Here is a 14,150-nt window from a genome sequence, read left to right as displayed (position 1 = left end):
TCGTAACTCCACTGAAATCACTCTGAGGCTGAATTTAGCCTTTAATAAAAGTAAATATGTAAAAAATATATGCAAGTCACACTGTTTTTCCATGGGACCCTGAAAATCACAAAAGGTTCTGTTACATCACAGATTTCTGAGGACTCGTTAGGGAAATTTTCCATAGCTCTTACCCTTGGATGGGTCAGGGAAGATTCCGTGACTTCTGCTCTTGATGACAGATGGCTTTGGTGATTGCTGGTTGCTCTGCCCAGAATGAGATTTCCCATGGTCAATACTTTCAGTCTGCTCCTTCAGAGGATACCACCTTGGGGTGTTGTCAAGCTGAGAGGTGCTGGATAGCTCAATCAATATCTGCACAATGACATATGATATATCTGATTAAGATATAACATGAGACACAAAGAGGACTGAATCTGATCTCACTGATGCTGGTGTAAGTCAATCGTATCACACACAAAAATTAATAGAATCATACCAATATAAATCCTATAAGGAGAAGATGAGATGTTAATGGATATTTATTACTAAAGAGATCTTGTATGATGTAAGAATGATTCTGAAAGGTTCTTTAAGTATTTATATGTGCTTGATGATTATATTCAAATGTTAATATCTATTATTTTTTACCCCACAAAGGAAAGAGATAGCTATAACTTTAAGTATTGAGGGAACAATTATTTTCCATTGCTTAAAAAACCAGTACTCAATAATGCCTTTTAGGAATCAGAGCTGCATCGGGGAGGGGAAGAAGATGCCCTGAGCGCATTGCCATGAGGGGAACAACTGTGCAGACCTTTAAATGATGTAGCCTGTGCTCCTCTGAATTTACTCTGCTGGGATCCACTACTCTTGGCAACTAGCACTGCAGGCAGGAGTCTTGGAAGCCTTTAGAAAGATCTGCCCAGAAAGGGGACGTTCTCTTCAGGATTCAGCCAGTGCAAAGGAGGTAGAATAGGCAGCTGATTACAAACATCTTCTGTCCTTAGGAAGCAGAGCTTTTTGGGGAGAGATCGAGTTCATGAAGGGGAGCAGGGAGCACAGAATAAGTTGGAGACAACTTCCAGCGACCTACGAGCTGCAAAGCAAGAGTTGCCCAGGGGGATGAACAATCCTCTAGACCCTCTCTTTAACGCATCAAAGAACTGCTGAATGCTCCACCATAAAAACAAAACAAAACAAAAACCCCACTCACCTTAAATATTTGGAAACAGAAAAGAGGCTGTGAGGGTAAAACTTTGGGCCATATTGTAGTCAGACATCTTAAAGGAGCAGCTACTTAAGGATTCAGAGATTCCAAGGCCAGACAGGACCACTGTGATCATCAAGTCTGACTTTCTGTGTAGCACAGGCCATAGAACTCCCCCAGAATAATTCCTAGAGCATTACATTGGAAAACCTTTCAACTTTAAAATTGTCAGTGATGGAGAATATTTGTTTCCCATGTAGGTACTTACAGAATTGTATGTTTTCTTTCATGTCACTGATAAAAATACTAAATAGATAGAATGCAGGATCCCACTGGAAACACACCTGCTCAATGATGATACCCCATTTACAGTTACATTTGGAGACGTATCAGTTAGCCAGTTTTAAATGTATTTAATGTGTGCCATGTTAATTTTATATCATTCCAGTTTTTTAATCAAAATGTTGTGTGGTATCAAGTCAAAGGCCTTATAGAAGTCTAAGTATATTACCTGAACGCTATTACCTTTATCAACCAAACTAGTAATGTCACCAAACAAAAAAAATATTACCAAGTTAGTTTGACAGATCTAGTTTCCATAAAACCCATGCTGATTGGCATTAATCACACTACCCTCTTTTAATTCTCTATTAATTTAGTCTTATATGCTGCTTCACTATCTTTCCCAGGATCAGTGTCAGGCTGACAGGACTATAATGACCTGCGGTCATCCTGTTTACCCTTTTTAAAAATTGGCACATTAGCTTTCTTCCAGTTTTCTAGAACTTCCCCGGTACTCCAGAGAAGGTCTCTAATTATTGCAGAGATTAAAGGAGAACAGTTCCCAGCCTAGACAGCAAACAAGTATACATCAGGCCCACTTAGGGTGACCAGATGACCCGATTTTATAGGGACAGTCCTGATATTTGGGGCTTTGTCTTATGTAGGCTCCTATTACCCCCCACCCCCTGTCCCGATTTTTCACACTTGCTGTCTGGTCACCCTAGGCCCACTGCCTGAAGCTACTAAAGATTAAGTAAGGACTGGAGGAACTCTATCCAAGGGACACTGAATGTGGTGCATGTAGAACACAGCTTGTGGAGCTGTCATTGATCGCTGTCCCCTTAGCAGGGTACCACAGACTCAGCAAAGAGGTTGGTCAGCCTGAGACAAACCCAAAGAGACCACTCACAGATGGAGCAGTAAGTAGAGATGAATAGTTTAGGGTGGTTAAAAAGGAATTTAGCAAAGAGTAGTGCCATGGAAATTAGGCTGAATAATGGTAGGAAATAGTTCTGATGGTAAGTTCTTGGCTAGTTCTCCTTTGGAAGTGGTGGGAACACCAAAGCACAAAATTGTTAGAATTAGACTGATCTACGTACAGACAAATATTCTGTGTGGAACAGCTCCTGGTATCTGACCCCAGGATGAGGTCACTGTGTGACTGTCCTGTAGACCAAACATTTGGATACTTAGCAGCAAGCCAGTTGGACAACAGCCAGAAGCTATAGGTAACTAAAACTGAAGCCCCTGCAGGTTGTAACCGTTGCAGGCTCCCAATAAACTCATACATTTAACAGTAAGGGAATCTTCTCTAGTGCTGGCAGAAGAAAAGGGTGCAAATACTTTAGGAGCTAAGCCTTTGTCATCTGATTAGAGAAAAAAATACAGACTGATTCAGCAGTCCAATGAATTGGTGAAAGCCTCCTCAGCTCTACCTGGGAAGTCTCCTCAAGTCTGTCTCTCACTAGCAGGGCAGAACAAACATCTGTCCTTAGCTCTCATATGCCAGGGCATGACCCAGGCTCTGGCTTGTTCTCTTTGGGGGCCTTTTAGTTGCTTCATCAGTGGTGCTCTTAGGGCCATCAATCATTGACAAGTTTTATTTTTTGGATGCACCCCACATCCACTGTCACTGGTTAGGCTTCCTTCTGATTTAACCCTTGACAGCCCCCAACTAGTGGGCCTGAAATATAGTTGTTTGCACTCTCTCACTTTCCCCACTAGAAACTGCATTCAAATTTAAATAGAAATTAAGTTATAAATTAAATTAAATACTTGTAGATGGTGCTCATATTTCAAGTCAAAAGTGTTAATCATGCCAGAGAAGCAGTCATTAGAACACCAATTTAATCTTAAGGTCATAAATACTAATGATGTAGATACTCTCTAAAGTCATGCATTTTGGGGTATGATAAATATGCTGAAGACAGCAACAATGTGATGTGGTAGGTAGGATGTAATCATTTTTTAAACTCATCCATACATTTGTTCTAGAGATTTTTTAAGTGGTGACATAGCTTGCCTGGTACTACAGTCACAATAAAGCATATCTGGTGCTAAACTGAATAACATTTCATTGCATATGCTGTATAATATACCTTAAATGCAGGGTAAGCAATTTTTTTTACATTCGTATCACTTGATCCGAATGGTAATTTTAGTAATTGATTTTTCTGGGTAATTGTTTCTAATTGTTATCCTCTATGGTAATAACAATTTTAATTACTGATTTGACATGGTTATTGCTGGTAATTCCATATTACATATGCTTTAAAACAAAAAGGGAAAGCAGGCTGTCTCCAAGCTTTTCATCATGGCTGACCTGGTGCAGTATTAGTAATTGAGACATTATGAATAAACTATACAAGACTGTGCTTTCAGTTACACCTGTGCAACGCTACTGACTTCGTTGCAATTCAAGGTGCTTAAGTGCCTTGCGAAATCATGGCCTGCAGGCAGAAATTGGTCCTTGATTCATTGGCACTGCCACTCTTCTCCCCACACTATAGAAAACTCCTCAGTCCTCGCCTCCCATGCTGAGATAAGGACAGACTCTATTTGTCAGAGTTGAGATCTCTCATCAAGTTACTTTTGAATCATTGAGCTAAATTAGTGGAACTATTCACCACAATCACTTAAACCTAAGTGCACAAAATTAGCCCTACTATGATATACCAAGAGACAGAAAAGTTCAGTGTCCTTTTTGGGTGAAAGAAGGAAATCTCACACATTTATTATGAAGTTGGACAGTAGTATAGTTATGGCCCAGAAGCTAAGCCTAAAGAAAAATGTTTCCGCGAGTCCCACACCCACTAAACAAACAATCTCTGATTATCAATGTGCATTTAATCAGGTGTCTCCCAAGAGGTGGGGAGGGAGGTTGCTGGAAGAGAGGAAATTAGATACTCACTTCACCCAGAAAGTCATTGGAGGAGAATCTATCATAATCCCAGACAGTCACTTCCAGTGTTTTCTTCTTCAGCTACAGTTTAAATCAAAAGATGATTAATCCCAATTGCCATCATAAACCTCATGTCGCATTCATACAATAGCTTCTATTTGTTATTACTTGCTGGCATTCTTTTTCAATGTGACAGCCAGGCAATTTTTTATCCTCACATCAACCTTGATCTCAGAAAATTAATTCTGGGCAAAGCTGGAGTTTGCTGTCAAGACGGATGGGCTTGTAAAAAGTGCTGCTGGGACTCTCAAAAGTTGCTTTTGAAAGCCTGACAGTGTGTCCACCACGAGGCCCCTACTGCGACTTTTTAAATGTTGATAGTGACTACAGATCTCTACTCCTCTCGCTCTTCTGTTACTCAGGTTGGGAGAATTGACTTGCCTGCAGCTGAGGTGAGTTGGAATGTGGATTTTAAATATTACTTTACAATGTCTCACTCCTACAATCTGATCTGTGAAGCCAGGACCTCAGGGCTAGTCTACGCTAGAAGCGCTACGTCTGGTGAAGATGCTCTATGCTGATGGGAAAGAGCTCTCTTGTTGCCATAATAAATCTATGTCCGCAAGGGGCGGCAGCCACGTCGGCATGAGAAGCTCCAATGCTGACATAGTGCTGTTCACATCAGCACTTAGGTCGGTGTACCTTATGTCGCTCAGGTGGGTGGTTTATTCAGATCCCTGAACGACATAAGTTATACCAAAGGAAGTGGTAGTGTAAACCTGGCCTCAGTGAAGTCAATTGGGTAGGGTCCACCCATGCAGAACCAATTCTACTGTTACTGTGTAAGAAGATGTAAATGGCTGCTAGCAAACAGACTGTCACAGGCCACTTTAAAGCTAATGGTTGTGCTAACCACCCTCCTTTCAGGCTAAATGGCTAGAGCAAATAAGCCTTATTCACGAAGTGAGATAGCTGGAGATAATAGAAACTACTTCCCAAGGCAATAGGCCGCATGGCCTGTTTAATCTGCATGGTCTGAGAAGTTTCCCAGGACTGGTTGGAAATACACAGGCACGGGGGTTGATTGGCGGATTGCAGCCGCTGTGTGTGTTAGAGGGCGGAAGCTGCAGACAGTGAGAGAAACAGTCCTGAGGGTGGCCTTGACGGGGACAGGGCTCCTTGGAGCACAGGACACACAGGAAAGTCAAGCATGAAAATTGGGAGCAAGGAACAGACTCCTGTTTGTTTCTACTATGTTCAAGGAAACAGGACTTTGTGAACATACTTTGTCAGCAAACAGGATTGCACCAAAGAAATACCTGACACATATTATCAATTTCTCCTCTTAACAGAAGCAACCCAGCAAGGTCTTAAATACTGGATAACATTCCTTGGGCCAAAGGACTAATAATGGAATGGAAGTCTTTATCAGCAGCACAAGCCACACCACTTCATGTATATGTTAAACAGTATCCTCTCAAATGAGGCAGCATCTACCTCATCAAAATTTCCCAGTGCTGCTCAGTTTGATGCAGATATTCTTACTGATGTAGAAGACCTTCACATTAAACAGTGGATTTATTATTATTGTTGCTACAAAATATCTTCTGGTCTCACTTAGTCTTAGTAAATTGAACAATTATGCAGTGCCAGTTTCTTTGAAAATTATGTTAAAATCAGTTTATATCCACCTCCCCACCCGGAAAAGGAGATTAAAATATTTTTGGGGGGAATACATAATACACTTATTAAATAGGGCAACAATAAAAATATGATTTGAAAGCAAAGATTTAAAAAGTGTTCTTAACTAAGTGAAATTCTGTGAATTCTCTCTCTTTTTTTATATCCTATCCACTCGGGCAATATAGAACACATTTTTATTGGAAATATCCTGTGAAAAATTAAACAGAAGTTCGAAAAAGAAACTGTATAAAGTGGCAAGATAGCACGGAAAGCTTAGCACATCATTTGTGAATGCCCTTTACAAAATACAGGCAAAGATATTTAATCATTTAGAGATATGTTCTAAAGAGTGCCTCTTCATTACAGGTTATGAATGTGCTTTACTAGGACACAAGGAAGGCTAGATGGATCTAGGAGGGGAGAAAGTATGGATCTGATTGAATTTTTGTGTGGAACTGATACATATTTTATTGTGTGGGAAGAGTATTTGACATGGAGAGCACTGCTGAGTGAGGCAGAATGTTTTTGAGGGAGCCTTTATTAAAATGTTGGCAGCACATTAGTCTTTCTCTTCCTTACTCTCTTATCATTTCTCTTAAGTCTAAATTTGAAAAAAAAAGGTTTCATTGTGTATTTAACCTGCATAATTTATGTTTGTGCCACTGAACAAGAATCACCCTCCCCCCCACCCCCGCTTCAGATGGAGCTATCTTATCCAGCGCAGACCAGGATTTCAAGCCACTGGTCCTATGCTGGAACCGCATTTTTCTATTAGCAAGATAATAAAACAGAGCTAGAAATGTATAGTACTCCACATTTCTTTGTAGTGTCTATTTTAATCCTCTTAACTTAATAAAGCTTTTATAAAATACCAGGATAATGGAAAAACATCGGAGGAACTCTGCTAAGCAGGGTGCATGAGATAAGTTTCAAATATGAGTTGAGGGGAAGTATTTGTCTGAAGACATATGTACCACAATTAAAGAGCCAAGAGCATTTTGTGGTTAGAGATTATACAAGTAGCGCTTGTGTGTACCTCACTATCTGAGCAAAGTGAAGCAATTTGAGCAGCTGAAGCCAGTGATTCAAGGTCCCCTCAGGAAGTTAACGGATGAAGTGATTGCAAGTAATTTTTCTAAACCTGAGTTGGTGTGTTTGTGTAGGTGGGGAGTGCACTCCTCAGGAAAAGAACAAGTGTTCCCAGGCGAAGAGACAGCTAGATGGCCATGAATACAGTTTGGGTACGTCCATACTAGCCGCCCGGGTTGGTGGGTAGCGATCGACTTCTCGGAGTTCGATATATCGCGTCTCATCTAGACGCGATATATTGAACTCCGAACGCACTCCCGTCGACTCCGGAACTCCACCACCGCGAACGGCGGTGGCGGAGTCGACGGGGGAGCCGCGGACTTTGATCCCGCAGCGTCTGGATGGGTGAGTAGTTCGAACTAAGGTACTTCGAGTTCAGCTACGCTATTCGCGTAGCTGAACTTGAGTACCTTAGTTCGAACCCCCCCCTCCCCCAGTGTAGACCAGGCCTTTGATCAGGAAGCAACTTTGGCTAGGTGCCAGTCATGGTGAGACAAAGGCATTGCTGAGCCTGAATCAATTAGTGGGTGTTTCTTGTGTGGGAAGTTACTAGATAGAAGTGAGCATTGTGACAGATCATGTGACAATTTGGATGAAATCCTGGGCCCACTCAAGCTACTAATGGCAGTTTTACCATTGACTTCAGTTTGAACAGGATTTCATCCTTACTGTCCTTAGAAACAACAGTCTCTGCATAAACAGCTAATGTCTGCCATTTCCCCATATACTGCCTAGAATGTCAGACCCTCCCCCCTGCGCATGTGACTAATGTCTCCTCTAGTAACTGGCTCAGACACAACTAACAGCTAACTACTATATTAATAATTCACATGGCAGAGATCTCCATCTGAAGGTCCGGAGATCACTGCCTGTGTGATATTGCTGATGACTGTGGTATTTGTGTATGTGTAGCTATGGATCATACCACTGGGAATATTTTCTATATTCTCCCCTGGGAAAATTCACACAACTCACTGAATGGGGGAGGGATAGCTCAGTAGGGTGGAGGGATAGCTCAGTGGTTTGAGCATTGGCCTGCTAAACCCAGGGTTGTAAATTCAATCCTTGAGGGGGCCATTTAAGGAAGTGGGGTAAAAATCTGTCTGGGGATTTGTCCTGCTTTGAGCAGGGGGTTGGACTAGATGACCTCCTTAGGTCCCTTCCAATCCTAATATTCCATAGAGCAAGCAGAACATTTTTATGCAGTCCCTGAGTCCTACCCCAGATGTAGAGCCTTCTCTTATTACATTTCTTCAAAGCAGTTTTGGAAGAGCATAGTACTAATTTATGCCAGGAGGCCTGGTGCAGAATAATTAATACTAAATAATTTTATAATTATTTGTAGTTATTTAGTTTTATATTAATATTTTAAGAGGTTTTTTAATGCATTGCCTTTTACATTGTTATAAAGGACTCGGTACACAGGGGTAGGAAGGGAATGTGGATACAATTTTCAAAAGAGCCTAAATGATTAGGCACTTAAATTGCATTTTCAAAAGTGACTAAGGCATTCAGGAACCTAAGTGGCTTTCAATGAGACTGAAGCTCAAAGGTGCCTAAGTCACTTTTGAAAATTATCTTAGGCTCCTAAGTCACTTACATGTCTTTGAAATCTATATCCTTTCTAAATAAATCTATTATATATTAATTTCATTCAAGGAAGCATAAGTGCTTTACAAACATTAAAGAACCGATGCTGGATCTAGTTAAAGTATAGTAATATAAAAGAATAAGAGTAGAACATAGTTGTTAAAAGAAATCTCTGTTTTAGATACTTGATCCGTGTTAAGTGAATTTCTCTCTGTTCTCTGCTGAAATTTGTTGAATGAATCTTTGTAACAAGCCCAAGGCCAAAATACCAATTATCTAAGGCCTGAATATGCAAGTAACCGATAAGAATGCTGTTACGGGACAGAAAGTCTGTACCAAGGGATGATAAGAACTTTGGGAAAAACAATGATGTTTTCTTAAGCCATACCCACTGATCCTCTCATCCCTTGAGAAACTTGATTAGGCCTATGTAAATCTTTTAGCAATAAAAAGAGGGAGAGAAGAATTAAATCAAACCTGTTAAATCTGGATGTAAGAATGCTGAGTGCATGGGAGCGAGTGTTTGTGACAGGTAGATAATTGATCAGAAACTAGTACCAGCCGAAACCTAAGACTCACAACCATCAATGGGCTGAAGATAAGGCAGGGCGGAGGCAACTGGATGATCCTTGGAGGGCATGCCGGAACCCACCCAAGCGCATCAAGGAAAGATAGAAGACTCGAAGATAATGTATACCCGTCATGGATGTACCATCGGCTGATCAAGCTGATTAATGGTTATCCCAATCATGAATTCAGCATGATGAAGCAATTTCCATAGACATACATTGAGGCAAAGACCTATAAGAACAGGACCAGGGGACTGAGCTCTTTGAGTCTGGTTCTGCGACCACCCTCCAGGAGCATCGGATGCGCATCTGACACGACTCAACTCCACTCTCGTGTCCAAGCCACCTGGCTAGTGACTTGGCACGAGCAACTCTCAGGCTGGTAACTATAACAACCATTGCAGAACCTGTGTGAATGTTTGTCTGAGTGAATGATTATAACAGCTGTCAAAACTATTTTGTTGTATTTGCAATAAATGTGGTGTTTTGCCTTGTCCCTCTTATAAGATCCTGTTGGTTTTATTTATTAGCGTAACACCGAGCCTCACAATACTCCCACAATGTAAGAAAATATTGCTACCCACTTCATACTAATCAGAAAACTGTGGCAGCCATTGTTTTTTTGATTTGTCCAATGCCGTGTAATGTGTCAGTGGCAAAGGCAGGAATAAAACTCAGAACTTTTCATGCCAAATCCTCTGCTTTCATCACTCCATCTTCCACCTATCCAAAGAAAGGTGGCTTGCACTGAAAATACATAGCAGTGTTTGTAATATATGTTTAGAACCCCTCCCTAAACTGAAAATATCTCCACCATTCTCCCCTTCAAAAAACTTAAATTATGAAATAAATACTCAGCTTTACTTATTTTTTTGCATTTAACTGTCTAATTGGAACTTGCTACATTCCAAAATTAATCATCACAGTCTTGAAAAAGTCTGTTTCATTCAAAAGTCTTTCTCATAATTATTTTCAGTTTAATTTCTGCTATGTTATGAAAGAAAATGAAAAATTGTATAACCAGCCAATGTCTAGACAGTGACGTTAAAAGGACTGTATTAGCAAATATTTAATAATACTTATTTGCTGTCAACAGGCGAGCATGCTTTTGATCGTAGAATCAAACGGCCTTGAAAGGTCATAAAGTCCAATGCCCTGTGCTGAGGAAGGACCAAGTAAACTAGACCATCCATCACAGGTGTTTGTACAACTTGTTCTTAAAACCCTCCAGTGACGCCTATTGCAGAATCTAACTACCCTTATAGTTAGAAAACTTTTCCTAATATCTAAGTCTCCCTTGCCACAGATTAAGCCCATGACTTTTCGTCCTACCTTCAGTGGATATGGAGAACAATTGATTACTGTCCTTTTTATAACAGCCCTCAAAATATTTGAAGACTGTTATCAGCTCCCCCTCAGTCTTTTTTTCTCAAGACTAAACCTGCCCAGTTTTTTGTTAATCTTGCATCAGAGTTCAGGTTTCTAAATTTTTATCATTTTTGTTGCTCTCCTCTGGACTCTCTCCAATTTATCTTTCCTAATGTGTGGTGCCCAGAACTGGACACATTACTCCAGCTGAGGCCCCATCAGTGCCGGGTAGATCAGGACAATTACCTCCTGTTAATACACCCCAGAATGATATTAGACTTGTTTGCAATTGCATCACATTATTGACTCAATTCAATCTGTGATCCAGTATGACCCTCTGAAACTTTTCAGCAGTAACCTTGCCAATTATTCCCCATTTTGTAAGTTGTGCATTTGATTTTTCCTTCCTAAGTGCAGTACTTTGATCTCATCTTTAATTAATTTCATCTTATGGATTTCAGACCAACTCTCCAAACTGATGGAGGAGAGGAAAATGCTTCTCTGAAAGAATAATCCTTACCAAGCTTCTGAACCAACACTAGCAAGGAAATGATTGCTGACAGTATATGGCTTATTCAGAGTCTGATGTAGCTTGAGTAGTCTGCTGATCAGAACATCTGTTCTGCAACCAGCATAGTTATTCTCTTAAACTCCTATTTATAGTCATTATCAAACTGTTGTGAAATATCAATCCATGCTGTCTATGCGTCCAGACACTATGAACAGTGTGGCATGGGGACAATTCCCCAAGCTATAGTATATGTTTATTTATATGTGCATTTGCAGCCATTATATATTCTAGGAACAACTGGAATCACAAAAATCAGGAAAGATCCAATGCTGGGAGAGAGTATGGTGCTATTTGCTATCTTGGCAAGCTATTTAACCTTGCTGCTCTGTGGAACTCTTGCTAATTCATTGAATGGCACCGGATTTTCCTAAGAGAAGAATCATCCACCTACACAACCATCTCATTCTCTCTAGCCAACAGATATATGCCAGGAGAGGTATGAAAAGAAAAGTCCATACCAAAAAAAGGCACTCTGTGGCACACATTTCTCCCCTGGCAGAGATGATGAAAGAACAAACAACATGTGACAGATGTTAGTCACATAATGTACTTCTCTTAATGTATTACTGGAAGGCACTCAGATACCAAGGTGATGAGTGTTGTATTAAAATAGAGCTGGGTGAATAACTGATTTTTTGGTTGGGTGGTATTTCTGAAAAATAAAAAAATAAAAAGCATTTTGGATCAAACAGAATCTGATTTTTTTGGTATTTTTGTTGAATGAAAAAAGTCCATTTCAGGTCTGTTCTAGACTGGGGATTTAAACCTGGGTCACTTGTATTCCAGGTGAGTGCCCGAATCACTGGGCTAACGGTTGTAAATGGGAAGGATAGCAGCACCAACACCATTTCTTCCTCCAACCATTTTATGAATGGCCAAAACTATTTGTCAAATTTGCTAAAAGTTTGAATTAAACTGCATTTTTCCTTGAATAAACTATTCAGCCTGAAAATTTTGCCCAGAACCTCCATGGAACAGAACAGAATAGGATTAGTAGTTACAGTAGAAGCAAAGGGTCAAAACATTTAAAATCCTTTTTTGTCACATTTTAAATTCTTTGATCTTAGCCCAGTGGGCAGGTGTCTGTATTTCAGCCACTCTTAGCACAGGCCCTAGCTAACATCCTGAATGGCAAACGTTTGACTATTACATTGCCAATTAGGGATTGTGGTAAGAGTGTCCGAGATACAGGCAACTGCCTGCTAGGCTCTGGCTGAGATCATCAGCTCATTTAAGATCACCAAATACATTTTTGATGTTCAGTCACTGCTAACTAGACCTGTGATATGTTCACAGCAGAACCTGAAACCAAACAATTTTAAACTTGAAAATCACCCTGCATTATTTGGAAAGTTTGCTAAGATTTACAAACCTCTTTAGTGAACCTGGGAGGTTTAGGGGCTGTGTTGCAGCCATACCAAGCTCACCTTTTCATTTCCCATACCTTCACTGTGAAAACAGGCACTGGATTTGGCTGAATTTCACTTTGAACTTTTGGATTAGTTTGAAATGCTATGTGTGCAAACCCTCAAGATATGACACCAAAACACAGCATTTACACAGACCCTGGAAGCCATAGCTGAGCTGGATTTGAGCCCATGACTTTAGCAGTAAAAGACTCCATATCCCATTATTAATACTACCATTTGGTCATGGGTATTTTTAGTAAAAGTCATAGGCAGGTCCCAAAAATCACGGCCTTGATCTGTCCATGACTTGTACCAGGGATCGGCAACTTTTGGCATGCGGCCCATCAGGGAAATCCACTGGTGGGCTGGGCCGGTTTGTTTACCTGCAGCGTCTGCAGGTTGTGCCGATCACAGCTCCCACTGGCTGCGGTTTGCCGTTCCAGGCCAATGGGGGCTGCGGGAAGTGGCGTGGGCCGAGGGATGTGCTGGCCACTGCTTCCCGCAGCCCCCATTGGCCTGGACCGGTGAACCGTGGTCAACTGGAGCTGCAATCAGCCGAATCTGCGGATGCTTCAGGTAAACAAACTGTCTCGGCCTGCCAGGGATTTCCCTGATGGGCTATGTGCCAAAGGTTGTCTATCCCTGACTTATACTAAAAATATCTGAGACTAAAACTTGTGGGGGAGTGTGGGGAGGGATTTTGGGGGAGGCGCTGCTGGGGAGGGGAGTGGCGCCTGCGGGCGGAGTCACCCGGGGCCAGCAACACCTGCTGCAGGGGGCCGCAGACCGGGGCTGTTCCAGCCGCCCTGGGACTGCTGCCGGGTCTGCCTGAGCAGTGGCTGGTGTGGCTGTCCCCAGGGCCACCTGAGCAGCTGTTCCTGGAGCCAGCTGCTTGGGCAGCCACACTGGCACCTGCAGAAGTCACGGAGGTTGCGGAAAGACACGGAATCTGTGACTTCTGTGACCTCCGTGACAGACATGGAGCCCTACCCATTTTTAATCCGGTGAGCCATGTTAGTCCCTTCTCCAGCCGTCTCAGTTTTGCTTCATTCAAAAACTAATCCACACTATCATCACTGAAAGAGAAGTATGAATAATCAAATTTGAAATTGGGAGGCTAATTTTAAGGGCTGTGTGTCAGAATGAAGGACCACATCAAGGCAGCTGAAAAAATCTGGACATTCTGATGTAGCAAGCTTGGCATGCTGAAGGCATTTATAAAATACTGAAAGATTGGATGGCTGTGAAAAATTAAATCTGAAAGTGTCAAGAACTAAATGCTAAGAAATATAGGAACATTAGGGAAAATGGATCCAGGTGCTGGAAACAAATAATCTGTCTAGGTCCATTACTCCACAATTCTTGGATTTAAATCAGGAGGGAGATCCTCGTTTTGTCAGAATTTTTTACAAAGGACAAAACATTTCTTTCTCACACTCAGAGCACTGCCATGCTAAAGGCTGCTACAACTGATTTCGGAACTCAAGATTAAATTTAG

The 14,150-nt window shown here is 41.3% G+C and overlaps 1 protein-coding gene across 1 annotated transcript in view; it reads right to left on the bottom strand.

The window, feature by feature from the left end:
* The window catches only part of PCLO (piccolo presynaptic cytomatrix protein), a 541,568-nt gene that overhangs the window by 79,091 nt on the left and 448,327 nt on the right, over positions 1-14,150 (bottom strand). Inside the window, exons 18-19 of the mRNA XM_045030493.1 lie at positions 4,383-4,454; positions 174-354 (exon numbers count right to left, since the gene is read on the bottom strand). Coding sequence (XP_044886428.1) covers positions 174-354; positions 4,383-4,454 — 253 coding nt within the window. The remainder of the gene's footprint in view (positions 1-173; positions 355-4,382; positions 4,455-14,150) is intronic.

This window comes from Mauremys mutica, chromosome 1 (genome assembly GCF_020497125.1).
Source record: "Mauremys mutica isolate MM-2020 ecotype Southern chromosome 1, ASM2049712v1, whole genome shotgun sequence".
In the NCBI taxonomy this organism is placed as follows: Eukaryota; Metazoa; Chordata; order Testudines; family Geoemydidae; genus Mauremys; species Mauremys mutica.
The sequence above is the reverse complement of the archived record's forward strand: the minus strand, read 5'-3'. Positions and strand labels throughout refer to the sequence as shown.